Source organism: Cucurbita moschata, unplaced genomic scaffold (genome assembly GCF_002738365.1).
Source record: "Cucurbita moschata cultivar Rifu unplaced genomic scaffold, Cmos_1.0 Cmo_Scf00028, whole genome shotgun sequence".
Lineage (NCBI taxonomy): Eukaryota > Viridiplantae > Streptophyta > Magnoliopsida > Cucurbitales > Cucurbitaceae > Cucurbita > Cucurbita moschata.
Window position 1 is genome coordinate 2,684,499 of NW_019268544.1, and position 16,904 is coordinate 2,701,402.

The window sequence follows — 16,904 nt, forward strand, 5'->3', positions numbered from 1 at the left end:
AAAAAAAAAAAAAAAAAAAAAAAAAGAAACAAGAGAAAGAAAGAATGGAATATTCAAAAAAGAGAAAACAGATGGAAAAGAAATCTTTGTAGTTGATAGAGGGAACCGAGTAACAAGAAAAAAAAAAAGGAAAAGGAATGTGAAGATTGGGAAAATGACATGGGCATAGTTCTTTTGAACCAAAGAAGTAAATGCGAAGTGTGAAATTGAGTAGAGATGGATGGGAATATGAACTAAAGAAGCTTCAACATACATGAGGACATGATCACATCACTGGAGGCAGATCATTTGCATGCAATGTTAGTTGCAGGGCATTGTTGCTGCTGGGAATGATGGTAACTTATGCTTCAGAAATGAGGGCTATTTAACTGTCCTTGCGAGGGTACATAATTTTGCTTTTCTTGCAGCTTTGATATCGATATCTTGGTTCTATTTATCTCCCTCGCAGATATTGCTTACTGAAAACTTGTCACTGACAATAATCTATTCTCAGTGGATCAGTTTCTGCTCCTTGGATAGCTTTAACAACATTAATTTCCTCCTTTTGATTTTTACTTCGCAAGGTTTTGTTTTATGAGTGCCTAGTGAAATAAGAGTTGATACGTTTCTAGCTTCCGTCTGTGCTTCAAATAAGTAGCCCATCTACGCAGAAGAGATGTTGAGTTTCCTTTTATGGAAGTTGCCCTCCTCGTGAAATGGGACCTTCGGCAGTTACCAATGATTTACTTGAAGTTAGTGCCAATTGAATGACAACTTGAGGTGGTGGAGAGTTAGAAGTAGTAGGTGAGATAGCTTTAGGATTTATGGAGATGGGTGATGAGAATCGCTCATGTAGTTTCTCCTATCTGAAGGAGATATACTTTAGTGCACATGAACAGTGTATTTTTAAGAGTAGACAGTGCTTGAAGTGAGGTGAAAATACTAGTCATACACTAAAATTAACTATTCTAATAGCATTACAGGTTTATACATGAGAAACTAGTCCCCAACAGAAGTTATATTATTTCTTGTATAAGTTTTCCTAGTTGCCTTCTTTTAACTAATAGAGTTGAGCTTATGTCCATTTGATCATTGACATATCTTGAACTAAATATATGAAGTTAAAAGAGCCTTCTGTGATTGTCACGAGTCATGATGTATTCAAGAATTACCTGAATATTGATTTCTTTTAAGACATGGTCATCGGTTATTAATGTTGGCGTACGTATCATAGACCAGTTCACTTACTTTTTAGTTGCTCTAGGAGCAGCTAACGCATAAAAATTGATTCATCTTCTGTTCTAGTTGTGACTTTTGAGGTTAAGGATCGCATGATCCTTAGATCCAGGTTAAAGGATAATCAATCAACATGTTTGAGCTATCTATTACTTCGAATGTAATGAAATATGCATAACTTTTGGGACAGTTCTCTTTGGTTACTGTATATACGCCTGGATTTCTATGCTAAATTAGGATGTAGTTTGTGTTTATAGAAAATTGCGTCTTAGATTAAATAATCATTGACAAATTGTAAGTGCAGGTTGATTATGCATGTACACCTGAAGAAGTGCAGCAGCATTTCCAATCTTGTGGTACTGTCAACAGGGTTACCATTCTTACAGATAAATTTGGTCAACCCAAGGGCTTCGCTTATGTGGAGTTCCTTGAAGCCGAGGCTGTTCAGGAGGCACTCCTTTTAAATGAGTCAGAGTTGCATGGAAGACAATTGAAGGTAGTTCTTCGAGAAGGACGATAGATGCTTCTGTTCCTATGTTGTATTATTAACGCCGGTATCTGTAAACGTAGTTCAAATTCTAATAACTATGACCAATGGATTTAATATCATTCTATTCATCTCAGGTTCAACAAAAGCGGACTAATATTCCTGGGATGAAGCAGTATTTCCCTCAGCGTTACAATCCCTACATGGGTTATCGATCCAGGAGGCCATATGTACCCCCGTATTTCTACTCACCATATGGATATGGGTAAGTTTCCTGCATAACATATATTCACTTTTTATCACTGTTTGATACATGAATCACGTCCCTTACTTCATGCTGCAGGAAGACTCCCCGTTACCGAAGGCCCATGCGATACATGCCATACTACTAGGAGGGCATTGCCCATAACTAGACTGCCATATGAATCTATATTTATGACTTCACTTCGATTTAGAGCCTATAGAACTATGGACTTGATTATCTTTAGCCATTCGATGTCGAATTATATCAATGATCTAATGTATGATATACGGTAATATCCAAACTTTTTGTATGATGATTTGGCTGTGATATCCAAACTTTTTAGCAACTAACTCTTTAGCTTTTCCGTAGAGTAGATTTTCTGGAATTTCTACTTTTTAGCAACTAAATCTAGTCTAGGTGAGATTATGAGTATGATCCCTACATTTTAGTTTGGTTGGTATGATTTAAATTTTTTTGACTTAGCTTCCAAGTTTAAATTTAGTTATGGTTCAGCCATACCTCAGATCAGTTTTGAGTTATGGATCAGCCGCAACCATCAAACTGCTTCCACATCGAGATTCAAATTAAAATAGGGGTCAAAATTGATAGGAAAAAGACTGCATGGTTTATTCAAGGATGTTGAGTTTGTTTATTTATTTGTTTTTTGTTCAACAAATGTAGATGTAGAAGATATAACCTCAATTAACATGTGCATTTTAGATGAATTCAAACGTGCTTTAAGTGAATCAATATATCCCCAAAGGGTTGAAATGTTTGATCAATGTATGCTTTGTTGCCAGTTTCACTCGAGATAATTTGATGGAATATAGTCAATTTGATAACCAAGAAATATTCAAGTTTCATCTCAATGCTTAAATGTTAATTAGGTAATGTTTACATTGAAACACTTGGAAATCTAAATCGACTAGTCCTAAACTTGTGATCCTCCAACTCTTTGGTTAGAGTTCACTTATTAACTCTCCACAGCAAAATACTCCAATTACCTCCTGGCGTTCATATATTGATAGACTGAATTTGAATCTCTGGCGAATACCAACTCTAGGCTTATTCACAGTCAAACATGATTGGTGTTTAAATGAAGCTTGGGGAAAGAGGGCTCTGCTTTCCAATCCTCTTCTTCCTAAGCCTCTCTGCTATGATGAAAGCAAGCTCAAGAGACTGAGAAGCATTCAGCCTCGGGTCGCAGTGCGTGTGGTATCTTGACGATAAGTCATCAAAGGTTACAGTTCGGGATCCTCCAATGCATTCTGTCACATTCTGTCCAGTCATTTCCAAATGAATCCCTCCCGCATGGCTCCCTTCTTGCTCGTGCACGTCAAAGAAAGCTCGGACCTCGGCCTATAAGAAAAACATTCGACACTTAGTTTAGAACACAGACCTAGATCATTCATGTCATGATGGGGACAATAAACTGAAGTTACCAACAGCAAAATTTTGATTCAAAAGGGCTATTGCAGGTTTTGTAGGGTGAAGAACAGGATAGAAATATACCAGAATGGCATCAAACGGACGAGTTTTGAGGCCACAGGGTGCCTTAATGGTGTTTCCATGCATTGGATCACAGACCCATGTCACAACTTGCCCTGCCCTTCGTACAGCTCTAATCAAATGGGGAAGCTTCACTCTCTGGTTCTCAGCGCCCATTCTTACAATCACAGTTATCCTTCCTGGTTTGTTATCAGGATTGAGGATTTCAATGAGTTTAACCAGCTCATTTGGATCCATTTTGTTGCTAACCTGCATTACAAAAACCACATTAACCATTGTTTCTCATGCATAATATTTGATTTATCAACAAATATTAGATCATCTCGCCAAATCAATAAGCTTTAGGAAACTACCTTAATTCCAAGAGGGTTAGCAACCCCTCTAAGGAACTCAACGTGGGCACCATCGAGTTGTCGGGTACGTTCCCCGACCCAAAGCATGTGAGCTGAGCAGTCATAGTAAAGGCCAGATGTTGAGTCCAGCCTGGTAAGTGATTGCTCATAAGGCAAGAGCAAACACTCGTGAGAAGTCCAGAACTCAGTTGTTGTCATGATAGGATGGTCGACTGTAAGCCCGGCAGCAGCCATGAATCCAAGGGTATCGTCGACACGACGAGCGAGTTCGTGATACCTATTGAGCAATTTAAGAATACACTTAATTCTCTAGTGACTAAAAAACTCAAGAACTTATCTAATCTTTCAAGATCTAGAGCTACAACAATTGGCTGATTCTAATCAGATCATGGAGCAAGCATAATTAAAGCTACTAGGCTTACCTGTCTGCCTGCTCACTGTTTTCAGCAAAATCCAGATTCCATTGAGTGACCCTCTGCATTGCAGCATATCCTCCAGTGGCGAAGGATCTGAGAAGGTTGAGAGTTGCAGCAGATTGTGTGTAAGCTCTAATCATCCTTTCTGGGTCTGGAATTCTTGACTTCTCAGTAAAATCATCGCCATTGATATTGTCTCCCTTGTAGCTTGGAAGACTTACTCCATCTTTTACCTCAAGAGGGTCTGATCTAGGCTTTGCAAATTGACCAGCCATTCTTCCCACCTAAATGAATGATGAAGTTAAATGAATTAGACAATCAATAATCCGTAGACAACAAAAGATTCATAAAGGGCAGAGATGGATGTACCTTAATGACAGGCATTTGCCCACCAAACATAAGAACAACACCCATCTGGAGAAGAATCCTGAATGTATCCCTAATATTATTAGCACTGAACTCCTTGAAGCTCTCAGCGCAATCCCCACCTTGCAAGAGGAAAGCATTACCCATGGCAGCTTCAGCGAGCCTCTCCTCCAAGCTCCTAGCCTCACCAGCGAACACGATGGGAGGAAACGATTCAATGGTTTTAAGAACAGATTCGAGAGCCGCCTGATCTGGGTACTCAGGAAGCTGCAAAGCCTTCTTCGATTTCCAGCTCTCCAAACCCCATTTCTCGGTCCTAGACGGCGCCGCCACCAATTTCTTACTGGAGGCTTCGGCGACAACCTTGTCATTAGCCGGCTCTGTAGAATGAACGGCGGAGATTCGTTGGCGAAGCCTGAAATGGGTCTTGGATGGAGCAAAAAACGAAATGGGTTGGTGAGATTTAGGCTCAACAAGGGGATTGAAGATCAATTTGGAGGAAGAGAGAGCGGCGGAGTTGGAAAGAGCCATGGCAAATGCTCAAATTAGGGTTCTTAGATCTCTTTTGGAATCGATTGAGCACTCTGAAACAAGGGTGTTGTTAATAAGAGAGATCAAAGAGGTGGGGGACTCTGAGATGGGTAGCGAATGTGGAAAATGTGTTTATAAAGGGAAATACAGAGAGGAGAAGGGTTCGGTAGGTAGGATGAGAGGAGGAAGTGGAGAGGAGAGGCAGATTTCAAAGGGCTGGCGGCGTTGAATTAATAAATAATTTCACCAAACACACACTACAAATTAAACAAGACAAGACGAGAAAATAAAAACTGGGTCATCATATTTGACCAGCGGCAATGGTTCCTACCCAACAACCCTCCTTCCAACCCATTACCAAGCGGGGGCTCTGCTTTGAGAAAAGTCTGCTTTAACCAATTAGGAAAACACGGGGTAGGTGAGGCCAGAGATTGGATTATAAACCCTAAAACAAAAAATCTAACACAAATAAAGTTAATAATGAAGCAATGGCGGCTACCCTTCTCTCCCGGGATCGTTCCTTTGTTCATCTACTTCATGATTGATTATCTACCCATGACTTTCTTTTCTCTTTTTATTCAAAAAAACAAAATTATTGAAATTATATATAAAATTAATTTATACCGATCTTATCAACTACCGGTGATAATGATAATATAATATTTTAATTATGTTAATGAGGTAGATATATGATTTTATTGTTCAATTTTGTTAAAATATTTTTTTATAGTAAATATTGGGATAAGAGAGAAAAAAAATTAAATATTGACCATGACTATTGTTATTAAAAATCTACGTTTCAATTTGTTGTAATAAAAAAAGACTATATCTAATTCCCTATTACATTTTATACTTTCAGATTTAAGTAGTAAGGTGTTAGGGCGTGGTTGTAATAATCTAAAAATTTGAGGGTTTAATTGGAATAAGAATTTTAGGGATTTATGCAATTTTCAAGTTTTAAAGGTTAGCGATGATTTTTCGGCAAATTTTATTTAATCAACGTGGTTGAATAGTGGTCCACTCTTTGAATGAAGGACACGTGGTCCCTTTTCTTTTCCCATTATATGACGTGGCGCGGGAGAACTCTTCCATGCATTTTTAAAATTTAAATATAAAACGATTTTTATTTTAAATTTCTGAAACTCTCACAAAGTAATGAAAGGGCTAATTTGGGCCCTACTAACTATATGAAGGAGATATTTCATGCGTAAATAAATGTAATTCTACTTCTCCCTGAATTCATCAAATAAGGCTATCAAGGGCCCAAATTAGCGGATCAAGAAGGCCATGGCCCAAAGTAGCGGATCAAGAATGCCAGGGCCCAAAGTAGCGGATCAAGAAGGCCATGGCTCAAAGTAACGGATCAAGAAGGTCAGGGCCCAAAGTAGCGGATCAAGAATGCCAGGGCCCAAATTAGCGGATCAAGAAGGCCAGGGCCCAAAGTAGCGGATCAAGAAGGCCCAATACTTGGACGCTGGTGGTTATCCAGTTTAACGGTTACAGTTATATAGTAATAGATCGCGCGTAAATCATTGAATTAATCGCCGTTTCCCCCTTCCAGTTCGAGGTTCCTCTCTTACCCCTTCCCACTTCCATTTTCTACTCCGAAGAAGGGACCTATGTCCCGTTTCCCATGTCTGAAAAAACCCTAATTTATTGAATCAGACGCTCTGAAGGTCTAAATTCCAAAACGATGTCGCTTGCTTTCCAATACCTTTCACTGAGTTCGTCGTCTCCTTCCCCTCCCCCTTCTTCAACCTTATACTTCTCCGCCTTCTTGTCCCGGAATCCGTGCTTGTCTCTTCGATTCGCCCCTTGCCGATTCCCTAGCACTCTGCATTTTCAAATTCTTGATCACAAGCTTCGAAGCCCTTATAATTTTGGTTCCATTAATGCCCATCAGTTCAATCCTCGAGTTTCTATATCTGAAGGAGCTGGACGGAGAGACGGTGATGATTTCGATATTGATTCTTTACTTTCAGCTGCTGAGTTGTTTTGCCTCGTTACGTCGTTGCTCGCTTCTGTTGGTTTTGCTTTGAATTTTGTGAAAGCCAGCTCTAAGAGTGTGTTTTTGGCGGTCTTCGGTGATAGGATTTTGGTTGGCGCAATTTTGTTTCTGGTGGCGGGGGTTGCAATTGGTGCTTGGATTCGTAGGCGGCAGTGGAATCGGATATATCGAGAGACGGCGAAGGGTGTATTGGAGGCGAATTTGGTGGAAAGAACTAACAAACTGGAGGAGGATTTGAGGAATTCGGCAACGCTTATTCGAGTATTGTCGAGGCAGCTGGAGAAGCTGGGGAATAGGTTTAGAGATACTCGAAAGGCTCTGAAGAAGCCCGTCGAGGAGGTAATTATAGTTCTCAGAAATTTTGAGGCTGTTTCTTTATTTCGAAATTTCAAGATGATATTTAACAAGTAAATGATGGTCTCCCTTGGAGACACTAACATGATGCTGACAAAGAAGTCGTATCTGGATGGACCATCAAAATGCTCTGAAACCTTTGATATTTGTTAAAATAAATGAATGATTACTGTAATTTTGCAAAACAGAAAAAAAGGTGAATCATTTCTATAAAGAGGTGCCTCAAAGAAAATGATATCTGAATGGTAATTCTGGTTGTAGTTATTTGTAATTCCAATTTCTTGAATTCTGTAAATATGGAAGAAGAAACGAAGTGAACCCAGTACTGAAATTTTTGGCATTGAACTCCAGCAAAACCCCAATAGAATGTTATTGTTAAGGAGCCGAATCCTGAAATGTAAGTTAGGGGGCAGTTTCATAACTGCCAAACATACTTCCCACAAAAGACATGAAGCTGAGACTATGAGTGAGTTAATTGTAGTGGAATTACAAGGATGTATGGTAGTGAAGAAAATTTATGTGCTGTAGGGGTTCAGTAGCAATATGAAATAACACTTTGAGAAGGTGAAAATGAACTTTAAGGTGTGATAGAATCATTCTTTTAACCTTTATAACCAGGCTTGATAACTGTATTACTTACATTTTGCTAAGATGAGATGCCATTTTCCGCCTCTAAGTATTGATCAATTTCTGAAGACTGCAGCTTTAGCTCAAAAAACCTCTGAGGCCACTCGAGCATTGGCAGTTCGGGGAGATATTCTGGAGAACGAGCTTGGGGAAATCCAGAAGGTCTTACTAGCTATGCAGGTGCATTAAATCTTCTGTTGAACGTTAATTCAACGGTTTTAAGTTTTGTCAAGGAGTGAATTAAGTTAATACAGATGAAGCATAGGGTACTGGTGTTTAAGAAAGTTGGAATTCTGATTAAAAAGAAACTCAAAAGAACACAATATAAAAAGATAGAATAATGTATAACTATTTGGTTTTTGGCTTTTCAAAATTGAGCTTGTTTTCTCATCATAGTAAAAATTCAAATGGTAATGAAATAGGTTTGTTGTTTGATTATTGCATATTCTAGGAGTGTTTGACATCTAATCTGATTTGGATTTATTGTTTGAGTTGGGATTGTAGGAACAACAACAAAAGCAACTTGAGTTGATTCTAGCAATAGGGAAGTCGGGAAAGATATGGGAAAGCAGACAAGAGCGTAGTGGAGAACAAAGTCCTTTTGGAAGGCACGATCTGATCGACGAACGCATAAATCAAAAGGAAGTCCTAGACGTTTGAGCTCTTTGAAGAAGAGAATGGAGATGGCTTAGGATTCTTTTCATACAAATTGGAATGGTAGTTTTTGCATAATGACAGAATAGGATTAAGGACTGTAATGTTGGTGGCAGTTTAAACTCCAGCATTTATCACATGATAATTTTTTGCCAGAAAAGATATCGGGATTCCATAATGTGAGATTTAATGGGAACTGGAAAATTGCACCCAGAGAGAAATTGTGAAGCGGTTGGGGGAAGTGTAATCAGGGAAATGTACTTATTTTTGTGACTGTGTTAATGGGATAAACATTCTGCTTAGCCATTGTTATTTTGATTTTTCGTTGTGTTGTGGTTCACATCAACTTCCATCTTCTAAAGCCGTTTGCATATGAAATTGAACCCGTAGGATCCATTCTGCGCAACCGCTATAATTTTAATTTCTCATTCTCGTCCATGTCATCTGCAGGGCTACAGTAACTGCAGAGTAGCAGCCTGAGCGAGCACTATTCTTCCTAGATAACTGCGGTCTTTTGAGTTCAGTCTTCTTTTATGTGCAGTACTTCATTCAACTTTATCCTCTCTAATCTTTTCTGAATAAGAACAAGTCAACAGGTTCAGTTGTAGCTGAGCTTCTGCTTAGTCAAGTCCAGGGACGTTTTACACGGGCAACGAGGACAACAATTCAAATGGAGAGACGGCAGGCTGGGAACCTGCAAGTTGCTTTTTTCATGTCATGGAAGATATGACATGCAGCACTTACCCAATCGAAACCATACAATTTGGTGGCTGCGGAAGGGAAGCTGGTGCTCAGACAGAGGCATGCCAAGTTCGTCAGGTTCGGTTTATTGCTTTCCCTTTAGCCTAGAGAGTTTAAAAGCAATGAAACACGATAAAAGAAAAGCAAGATCATTAAAATCGTAATATTGCCAGAAATAGTATAGGGTTTGGACTTTGGTGGGTTCTGTTCTGTTCAAAAGGATGCAGTCTTATAATGGTCTGATCAATAGTCTGGAAAGTACATTGTGATTCTTACCGAGGACTTAACAACTCTATGACACCGGAAGTAAGCAGTCTCAGGTACACTTTTTATCCATGCATCTTTTTGTATTTTCGTTGATTTATGGGAAAAAGAGACTGATGAGGTAGGTTAAGAGAGTGCAAATGCAGTCAAAGTTTCCATTTTTCTGCTGGGTGTGACTGATTTACTGTTGAATCTCAAAAGAAATCAGAAAGAAGTAATCATGTTTATGTTGATTAGATCTTAAAAAGCTACAGCAAAAAGGTATTTATTTTGGGTCTTTTGCAAAAATAATATGTGCGAGGATGTAATAGTTGGTAGGGAAAAATAGTATTAAAAAAACATGGAGAAGAACAAGGAAATACCCCCACAGCATATGTCATTAGGTAAAATCTCATCTGTACATATGAGTATACCTTATGCCTTCTTGAGAGTAGGAGTGACTGACTTACTCGATTCTATGCCTCAATGATGGACATAATATTTTTATTATGAACATCCTCTTCAACTTGAGAACCTTACAAGTTCTAATCCATCGACCTTTCGTTGAGTTATCCTTAGCATTGTATGAGCAAAACTCAATTTGTTTATAACCATAATTCTAGATCAATGAATTTATCAGATAATGTCTTCTGCTACTTTTGGCTTGGCCTGAGTTGATTTAGTTAGATTATACGAATATGTCTTTGCTTAGTCATGTCTAGTTCATGAAATCTGTACATGGAGACACACTCTGGTCTCTTGTTAGCTGCTTAGGGTAGTTAGATTATACCAATCGTTGTTTGCTTATCATATCTTGACCTCCCCAACTTGGCCTAAGTATCTAAACCTCCATCGCTTACAATTTATTTCTTTGTCGGGCCAACTCAAAAACTCAATGGCTATATACCTTCATCACTCGCTTGACTTATTGATGGTGTTTTGACAAACACCACGTTGATTCTAGTTTTGCTACTTATAGGCGGATGCTAGATCCCCACATCTACTATCATCGGGAAAATCAAGATTATACCTCTAAAAAAATAGAAAAAATGGAAGCAATGCAATTATTAATCTTAGAATTTTCAATACATTATTAGTTACAAACTCGAGAAAGGGACAAACCTCGTTTTAAGCACCTGTTCGTGCCACTATGAACAGCGTTCGAGATTCCGATATCCAAATAAAGTTTGCTTCATGATTTTTAAAGAAATTATACATTCTCCGTGAGAGCAAGGGTTTCAGAGTAGAGAGCCAAAATTCATTTCGGCATGGGTTCTCTTCCCTCGATTTCTTTCCCACTTCGTGAAAGAGTCCTACGAAGTTGAAAAAGCTAAAAGTACTCCTCTTGTGTTTTCTTCTTCTTTGGCCTTCAGAATCAGACGAGGGGTTCTGGAGTTGAGTTTGCTCACTGCGTCTCAGACTCTGTTTCTTGGAGTTTTGTAATGTTTTGGAATGGTCTGATGCATGGTTGATAATTTAGTTGACTAGTTGCCCTGCAAAAATAAATCAGCACATCTGGTGAGACAGGCGAGCAATGTGGCTGGGGACATCCGATCAAATTGATACAATACAGAGAAGATTAGCATGACCCTTACGCAAAGATACACGCACAAATTGAGAAATGTATCAAAATCAAACACTGTTTAGTGTGCTAGTGAGAATGCTGGGTTCTCAAGAGGATGAATTGTTAGATTCCACATCGGTTGTTAGATCCCAACCTCTCCATAGTAGATGCGTTTTAAAATCGTGAGGTTGACGACAATACGTAATTGATAAAAACGGACGATATTTGCTAGTGGTGGATTTCTTTTCACCTTTAACGAGCAAACACAACGTATTTTTTTTTATTATTATTATACATCATTATATTATATTTAGGATGGCTAGGATGTTTTAACATGACACTTTTTGATTCATTTTGGATCAATTAGGTGGCTACAGATCTATAGAATTTGATAATATTTTGCCCAGTTGGATGTTAGTGGGTTGTAGTACTAGGTTTTCTTTTTCCTTTTCTTGGATTTTGTAGTTAGGTTTAGGCTAAATTTGATTCTTTTAGCCGAGACATAAATATTTTCAAATACCTCATGAAGTTATAGCCAAGAGATAACTACATCTCCTTTATGAGCAACTTTGGTGCAATGAGGCATTTAAGGAAGAGTAATTGAGTAAATGCTAGTTTGGAGTTTAGTGATTCAAATCTGTGCTCGATATTCTTGAACATTGGTACATTCGTAGATGGGGAGAAGGGTTTTATGAACAAGAATAACAAATAAATTTGGTCCACAGTCAAATGTGAAATCTCGATGGTCCAATCCATCAGCTATTATTTCTTGCTTAGTTGCAAGATGAGATGAGGTAGTCGCTGCATGGCCATCAGCGCAGCGTTGAAATGTAAAATCAATGGGCAGTGAAGATTGAAGAAGAGTGAAACAAATGCAAAGTGGAGAGTAGGGGAGTAAATGCGGTCCCTTTGCAGCAGCCAGGCTAGTGATGGACAGCCTAATGTTGCATAGTGGAAGAATAGGGCGTCCTTTGGATGTGATGTGGATACTACTGTATTGTTCCTTTCACTGTCTGCTACACTCTGTCCTCTTACTCAGAACTTCTCTGCTTTCTCTCTTCTCTTGTTCTTGTCGGATAACTTATGACTCACCCACCCTTTCCTACCCAAATTTATGCTAACTCTCTCTCCTTTGCACTTGCCTCTATTAAATGTTCATCACTCTCTCTCTCTCTTAGTTACTTGTGGAGTGGTGTGGTGTGGTGTGTTGGGTGGAAGTGGATCAAAGTAACAGAAAAATCTGGCAACTGGGTCTTTATTGCATATGATTTTTTTACTCCTTTGCTGCAATGGATCCATGAGTTTTGGGCATCAATGACTTGATGACTACCATGAATTTGCCTACTGTTTGGGCCACCTCATTACTTATTGTGCTTCTTCATCTTCTTCTTTTTCTCTCCGCCTCTTCCCCTTCCAGGGTGTGCCTTCTTTCTCTCTTCCATGAATTTTCTCATATTGCTCGTTACTTTATTCCTGAGCTTCGTTGTTTTGGTTGCTTGCTGATTTGATCAGGGTATATTTTTCGAAGACAAAACCAGGCTTGGATCCACCCCACCAAGCTGCCACAACAAGTGCAACGAGTGTCATCCATGCATGGCGGTGCAAGTTCCTAGCATGCCTCGGATGGATTCGCATTCACCCTCGGCCTTGCCATTGGGATTTTTTGACTCATCCTCACAAGGGAACAGATACTCATTTTACAAGCCATTGGGTTGGAAATGCCGCTGTGGGAACCACTTCTTCAATCCTTGAGCCATATTTGCATGTCCAAAACACAGGGTTGGTCTCCCATTCTTCTGGTTTATGTAAATGACATTGAATTGTTTCTTTTTTTCATTATAAGGATGGAATTCTTTGTTCAGAGTGAAAGCAGGTCGTTTGGTTTCTGCATTTATTGTACATAAACCTTCTACCCTTAACCCCTAAGTTCTTCTAGTTCTTACTTGGTTCCATTTTTTTCATTTCTTGTTCTTTCTTTTGAGGAAAAACTTCTAAAACTCCTTTGTTTCTTCGTTTTTTCTTTTGGGTAAATTTATTTTGGAGTATGGGACATTGCTTTGCCTTTTCTTATCTTCTTGGGATATACGTAAAGCACTGACAGAGCAAGCCTCAGCCACAGATGAAACCAGATGCTGCATTTTTCAAACTCTTTTAGATCTTTTTTTTGCCTCTCTTCCTTCTGCTGCCATCCCATCCGATTGGACTCCAAAGGCCTTGAATTATATGATGCGACTAAACCACCACATTTTGTCTTCAACTTTTCGTTCTTCTTCCTTCAACTAAATTATACCTTTATTATATTTTCAAACATAATTTTTAAATAAAAAAAAAACATTCTAAGAAGGAAAAAATTATATATATATATTTTAATTTTTTTAATATATTGAATTAATATCTCTTTGTTTTAATTTAATATCCGGCGTGTCCCTATGTCAACTTTAGCGGGTGATGCTAATACATTTGATTCATTGACATTGTCTCCCTTTTTTCATAGAATTTTTAGAGGTGGAATTAAACATTCCTCGTGTTTGAAGATTCTTTGTATCCATAATAAATATTATATATTTATATATAATTTATATATTAAAGTAGAAACTTCTATTTAGGAACTTTGAATAAGGAAAAAGAAAGACGACTATTTAGTTTTGTGGTGTACTAAATAAGGTATACCAAAATATTTATTATTAAGGTGTGGAAACTTCTTCAAGACGTTTTAATATTGTGAGGTTAAAGATGATATGTAACAGACCGAACAGCAAATATGTGTTAACGACGGGGTTAGTAGAAAAATCATTATATTACTCTTTTATTAGCTTATTTGGACTTAGGAATGTGTCACTCAAATGTAATACTTGAGACATGTACCTAAAAGTACCTAAAGTCACCTAGTAAAATTAGAGCCACATGTCTAAAAATGTTGAAATAATAATAATTTAATGATTATAATTAAAGAAGTTTATGGATATTTGTGAGAGTAACGGTTGATCACTCATAAATAATCTGTCTGTAGTGATAATGTATAAGAGACATTGAGAGAGGGTCATAATTGCGGTATATAACGGTTGCAAAATCCGTTAAGTTGCCGGGAGCATTCCGCGCCACAGAAACTCGAACCTGCTCTGGTTCTCCATCTCAGAGCCATGGCGAGCATTTCTACGATGCTCGTTCGTCCCAATCTCATACTCTCTTCTTCCGATCTGGTTTCGCCTTCTTTCCATCGATCTCTTCCTCCCACAGCCATTCGCTTCCGTACCTCCAGAAAATCCACTACTCACAAACCTTTCTCCCTTTCAGTCTCAGCTTCTTTACAAGCTCTAATATTCGACTGCGACGGCGTGATCCTTGAATCCGAGCACTTGCACCGACAAGCATATAACGATGCGTTTGCTCATTTCGACGTCCGTTGCCCTAATTCGGCGTCGCAGCCTCTCAATTGGAGCATCGAGTTCTATGACGAGCTCCAGAACCGCATTGGAGGCGGTAAACCGAAAATGCTATGGTATTGTTCTCTTTTAATCAATTTTACTGTCATTCTTAGTAATATGGTAATGCGTGTGTTCAAGGCGGTTTTCGCGTCTGTTAGGTACTTCAAGGAGTTTGGATGGCCATCTTCAACGATTCTCGAGAAGGCTCCGGAAGATGATGAGGAGCGAGCAAAGTTGATTGACGTTCTTCAGGCATATCCATTTAATTTCCTTACTTGCATCGATATTGTTATAGCAATGTGATGCTCATGTTATCTTCCTTTGGGCTATGAGCGTTTTCATATTTTGTGTCAATTTATAATGTATAAATTGGATTCTTGTGTTTGATTCTCTCTATGTTGCATTAGTATCGTACATATGTACTGTTGAGGAGTCCTTCTGCATTCATAGAAAAGGTTTAGTTTTTGCATAGTCTTATTTGTTTTAACTGATCTATTGATTCTAAAGTTGTGATCCATATATTTTGTGCTAATAAGCAAGTGCGTGATACACTTTGCGCTCTGACTTACTGAGATTCTATTAAAGCCCTTTCTTTGATCTTGTAGGATTGGAAAACAGAAAGGTACAAAGAAATAATCAAGTCTGGAACTGTAAGGAAATAGTTCGGCTTCATTGATCTCGTTTGTGCAACTTTTATAAATTGTGTTGCTTGAGTGGCTTGTAACACAGATTGCTTCCACTCTATCAGGTGAAGCCCAGGCCTGGAGTTCTAAGTCTGATGGACGAGGCAAAATCTGCTGTAAGTAATATAAGTTAGCAATCTTGATGCTTTTTATTTGGATAAGGTTTCAAATTTTGAACTATCTTAACCCATTTGGAGGGGTATCATCTTACATTACCAACTACTGTTTTTTACCGGATGTCATCTGCGGTCGTTTGATCCGTGTTCCTCTTCTAAAGCACATGCCAGTGTGTTGGGTGCATTTCTCTGTTCATTTTCTTCAAGTTTCTTAAGATATTAAGGTAAAATATTATATTGTTTTGTAGGGCAGGAAACTTGCCGTATGCTCTGCAGCTACCAAAAGTTCAGTTATTCTTTGCCTTGAAAACCTTATCGGAATTGTAAGCCTTTAGACTTGGTTTCAATAAATTTAGAATCGAATTTTCCTCTTATCAAGGTAATGATTTAATGTGCTTCTCTGATTTTAGGATCGGTTTCAAAATCTTGATTGCTTCCTTGCTGGTAAGATTACTGTTTTTCGTATGTAATACTTTCTTGTGGTATGTTTGACGATTGTAAATTATTGCTTATATGCCTATTCAACTATAAGGAAGAAATTGAATGCACGGTGAGGGTGATAAGCTTGAAGGAATACCTCAGAGCCTTTGCTGTAGGATAATTGAATGTCTACCCATGTAGTGGGTGAACTTCAAACGGTTTCCTTTGTCCTGTCTAATAACCGTTAGGTTTTCCTTCAATATATCAATGATAATATCCATTTGTTTCAGTTCAGTTGGTCCTGCTGCTCAATTGATTTTTAGGTTTCCTTTGTTTTTTATAGGTGACGATGTGAAGGAAAAGAAGCCCGATCCATCCATTTACATAGTAGCTTCAAAAGTAACTTATACTTAGTTCTTGACTTTGAAACCTTCCTCTCTTGACATGAAGAGGGCATGCATTGTTATTTTAACTGTGACATATGCCTTGCAGAAGCTAGGCGTGTCAGAAAAGGATTGCCTGGTGGTTGAGGACAGTGTCATTGGCTTGCAGGTATATCATTTGTTCTTTAGCTATCATTTTATAAATTGAGAACTTGGTGGATTAAAACCATAATTTATACATATATAACTCACGTCAAAACTTCCTTTGCATTTTTAGGCCGCAACAAAAGCAGGAATGCAATGTGTCATAACCTACACAGCTTCCACAGCTGACCAGGTCAGAATGTGCTCCGTAGTTTATGTGTTATGTTCCCGGACTCACTAATAGATAAAAGGCAACATGTTTTCCCTCAACTTAGCCAAGTATATCCCTGATGGTTACGCTATTTGATTTGTTGAAATTAGGATTTTAAAGAAGCGATAGCAACCTATCCAGACTTGAGTGATATAAGGTATGTAAGCTGCATTAGTTTCTCTATTGTGTTTTTTTTTTTTTTTTTTTTTT

General features: G+C 38.3%; 4 protein-coding genes and 1 non-coding gene across 6 annotated transcripts in view; 4 read left to right on the top strand and 1 right to left on the bottom strand.

Annotated features, from left to right (window-relative positions):
* Positions 1-2,296, top strand: part of LOC111463324 (polyadenylate-binding protein 3-like) — a 3,862-nt gene extending 1,566 nt beyond the window's left edge. Inside the window, exons 4-6 of the mRNA XM_023107206.1 lie at positions 1,520-1,711; positions 1,840-1,967; positions 2,046-2,296. Of these exons, the coding sequence (XP_022962974.1) occupies positions 1,520-1,711; positions 1,840-1,967; positions 2,046-2,094 (369 nt within the window). The 3' untranslated portion in view covers positions 2,095-2,296. The remainder of the gene's footprint in view (positions 1-1,519; positions 1,712-1,839; positions 1,968-2,045) is intronic.
* A 465-nt stretch (positions 2,297-2,761) lies between these two features.
* LOC111463321 (phospho-2-dehydro-3-deoxyheptonate aldolase 2, chloroplastic-like) lies at positions 2,762-5,344 on the bottom strand. Its single transcript, XM_023107203.1, has 5 exons — positions 4,594-5,344; positions 4,231-4,508; positions 3,809-4,085; positions 3,459-3,704; positions 2,762-3,305 (listed from the first exon to the last, which is right to left on the bottom strand). The coding sequence occupies exons 1-5, from the start codon at positions 5,119-5,121 to the stop codon at positions 3,039-3,041; spliced, it is 1,596 nt and encodes a 531-aa protein (XP_022962971.1). The 5' UTR covers positions 5,122-5,344; the 3' UTR covers positions 2,762-3,038.
* A 1,330-nt stretch (positions 5,345-6,674) lies between these two features.
* LOC111463322 lies at positions 6,675-13,252 on the top strand. Of its 2 annotated transcripts, XR_002713873.1 has the most exons (4): positions 6,675-7,468; positions 8,180-8,290; positions 8,615-12,730; positions 12,825-13,252. XR_002713873.1 is itself a non-coding variant. In XM_023107204.1 (3 exons), the coding sequence occupies exons 1-3, from the start codon at positions 6,815-6,817 to the stop codon at positions 8,768-8,770; spliced, it is 921 nt and encodes a 306-aa protein (XP_022962972.1). In that variant the 5' UTR covers positions 6,675-6,814; the 3' UTR covers positions 8,771-13,252. The 2 variants fall into 2 exon arrangements, 1 of the variants encoding a protein (XP_022962972.1); XM_023107204.1 differs by having other exon boundaries at positions 8,615-13,252.
* Positions 11,285-11,384, top strand: LOC111463648. The gene has a single exon (XR_002713910.1). It is a non-coding gene; the product is annotated as a U6 spliceosomal RNA (small nuclear RNA).
* Positions 13,253-14,350: 1,098 nt separating the features above from the next.
* Positions 14,351-16,904, top strand: part of LOC111463616 (haloacid dehalogenase-like hydrolase domain-containing protein At4g39970) — a 3,289-nt gene continuing 735 nt past the window's right edge. The window contains exons 1-10 of the mRNA XM_023107634.1: positions 14,351-14,811; positions 14,896-14,989; positions 15,343-15,387; positions 15,486-15,536; positions 15,785-15,859; positions 15,947-15,980; positions 16,300-16,355; positions 16,449-16,508; positions 16,617-16,676; positions 16,805-16,851. Of these exons, the coding sequence (XP_022963402.1) occupies positions 14,453-14,811; positions 14,896-14,989; positions 15,343-15,387; positions 15,486-15,536; positions 15,785-15,859; positions 15,947-15,980; positions 16,300-16,355; positions 16,449-16,508; positions 16,617-16,676; positions 16,805-16,851 (881 nt within the window). The 5' untranslated portion in view covers positions 14,351-14,452. The remainder of the gene's footprint in view (positions 14,812-14,895; positions 14,990-15,342; positions 15,388-15,485; positions 15,537-15,784; positions 15,860-15,946; positions 15,981-16,299; positions 16,356-16,448; positions 16,509-16,616; positions 16,677-16,804; positions 16,852-16,904) is intronic.

Coding starts and splice junctions, on each gene's coding strand:
- LOC111463322 (XM_023107204.1), top strand. CDS start 6,815: ATGTCGCTTGCTTTCCAATACCTTTCACTGAGTTCGTCGTCTCCTTCC. Junction 7,469..8,179: donor TGAAGAAGCCCGTCGAGGAG/GTAATTATAGTT, acceptor CAATTTCTGAAG/ACTGCAGCTTTAGCTCAAAA. Junction 8,291..8,614: donor AGGTCTTACTAGCTATGCAG/GTGCATTAAATC, acceptor TTGGGATTGTAG/GAACAACAACAAAAGCAACT.
- LOC111463321 (XM_023107203.1), bottom strand. CDS start 5,121: ATGGCTCTTTCCAACTCCGCCGCTCTCTCTTCCTCCAAATTGATCTTC. Junction 4,086..4,230: donor AACAGTGAGCAGGCAGACAG/GTAAGCCTAGTA, acceptor ATTGCTCAATAG/GTATCACGAACTCGCTCGTC. Junction 3,705..3,808: donor CTAACCCTCTTGGAATTAAG/GTAGTTTCCTAA, acceptor TTTGTAATGCAG/GTTAGCAACAAAATGGATCC.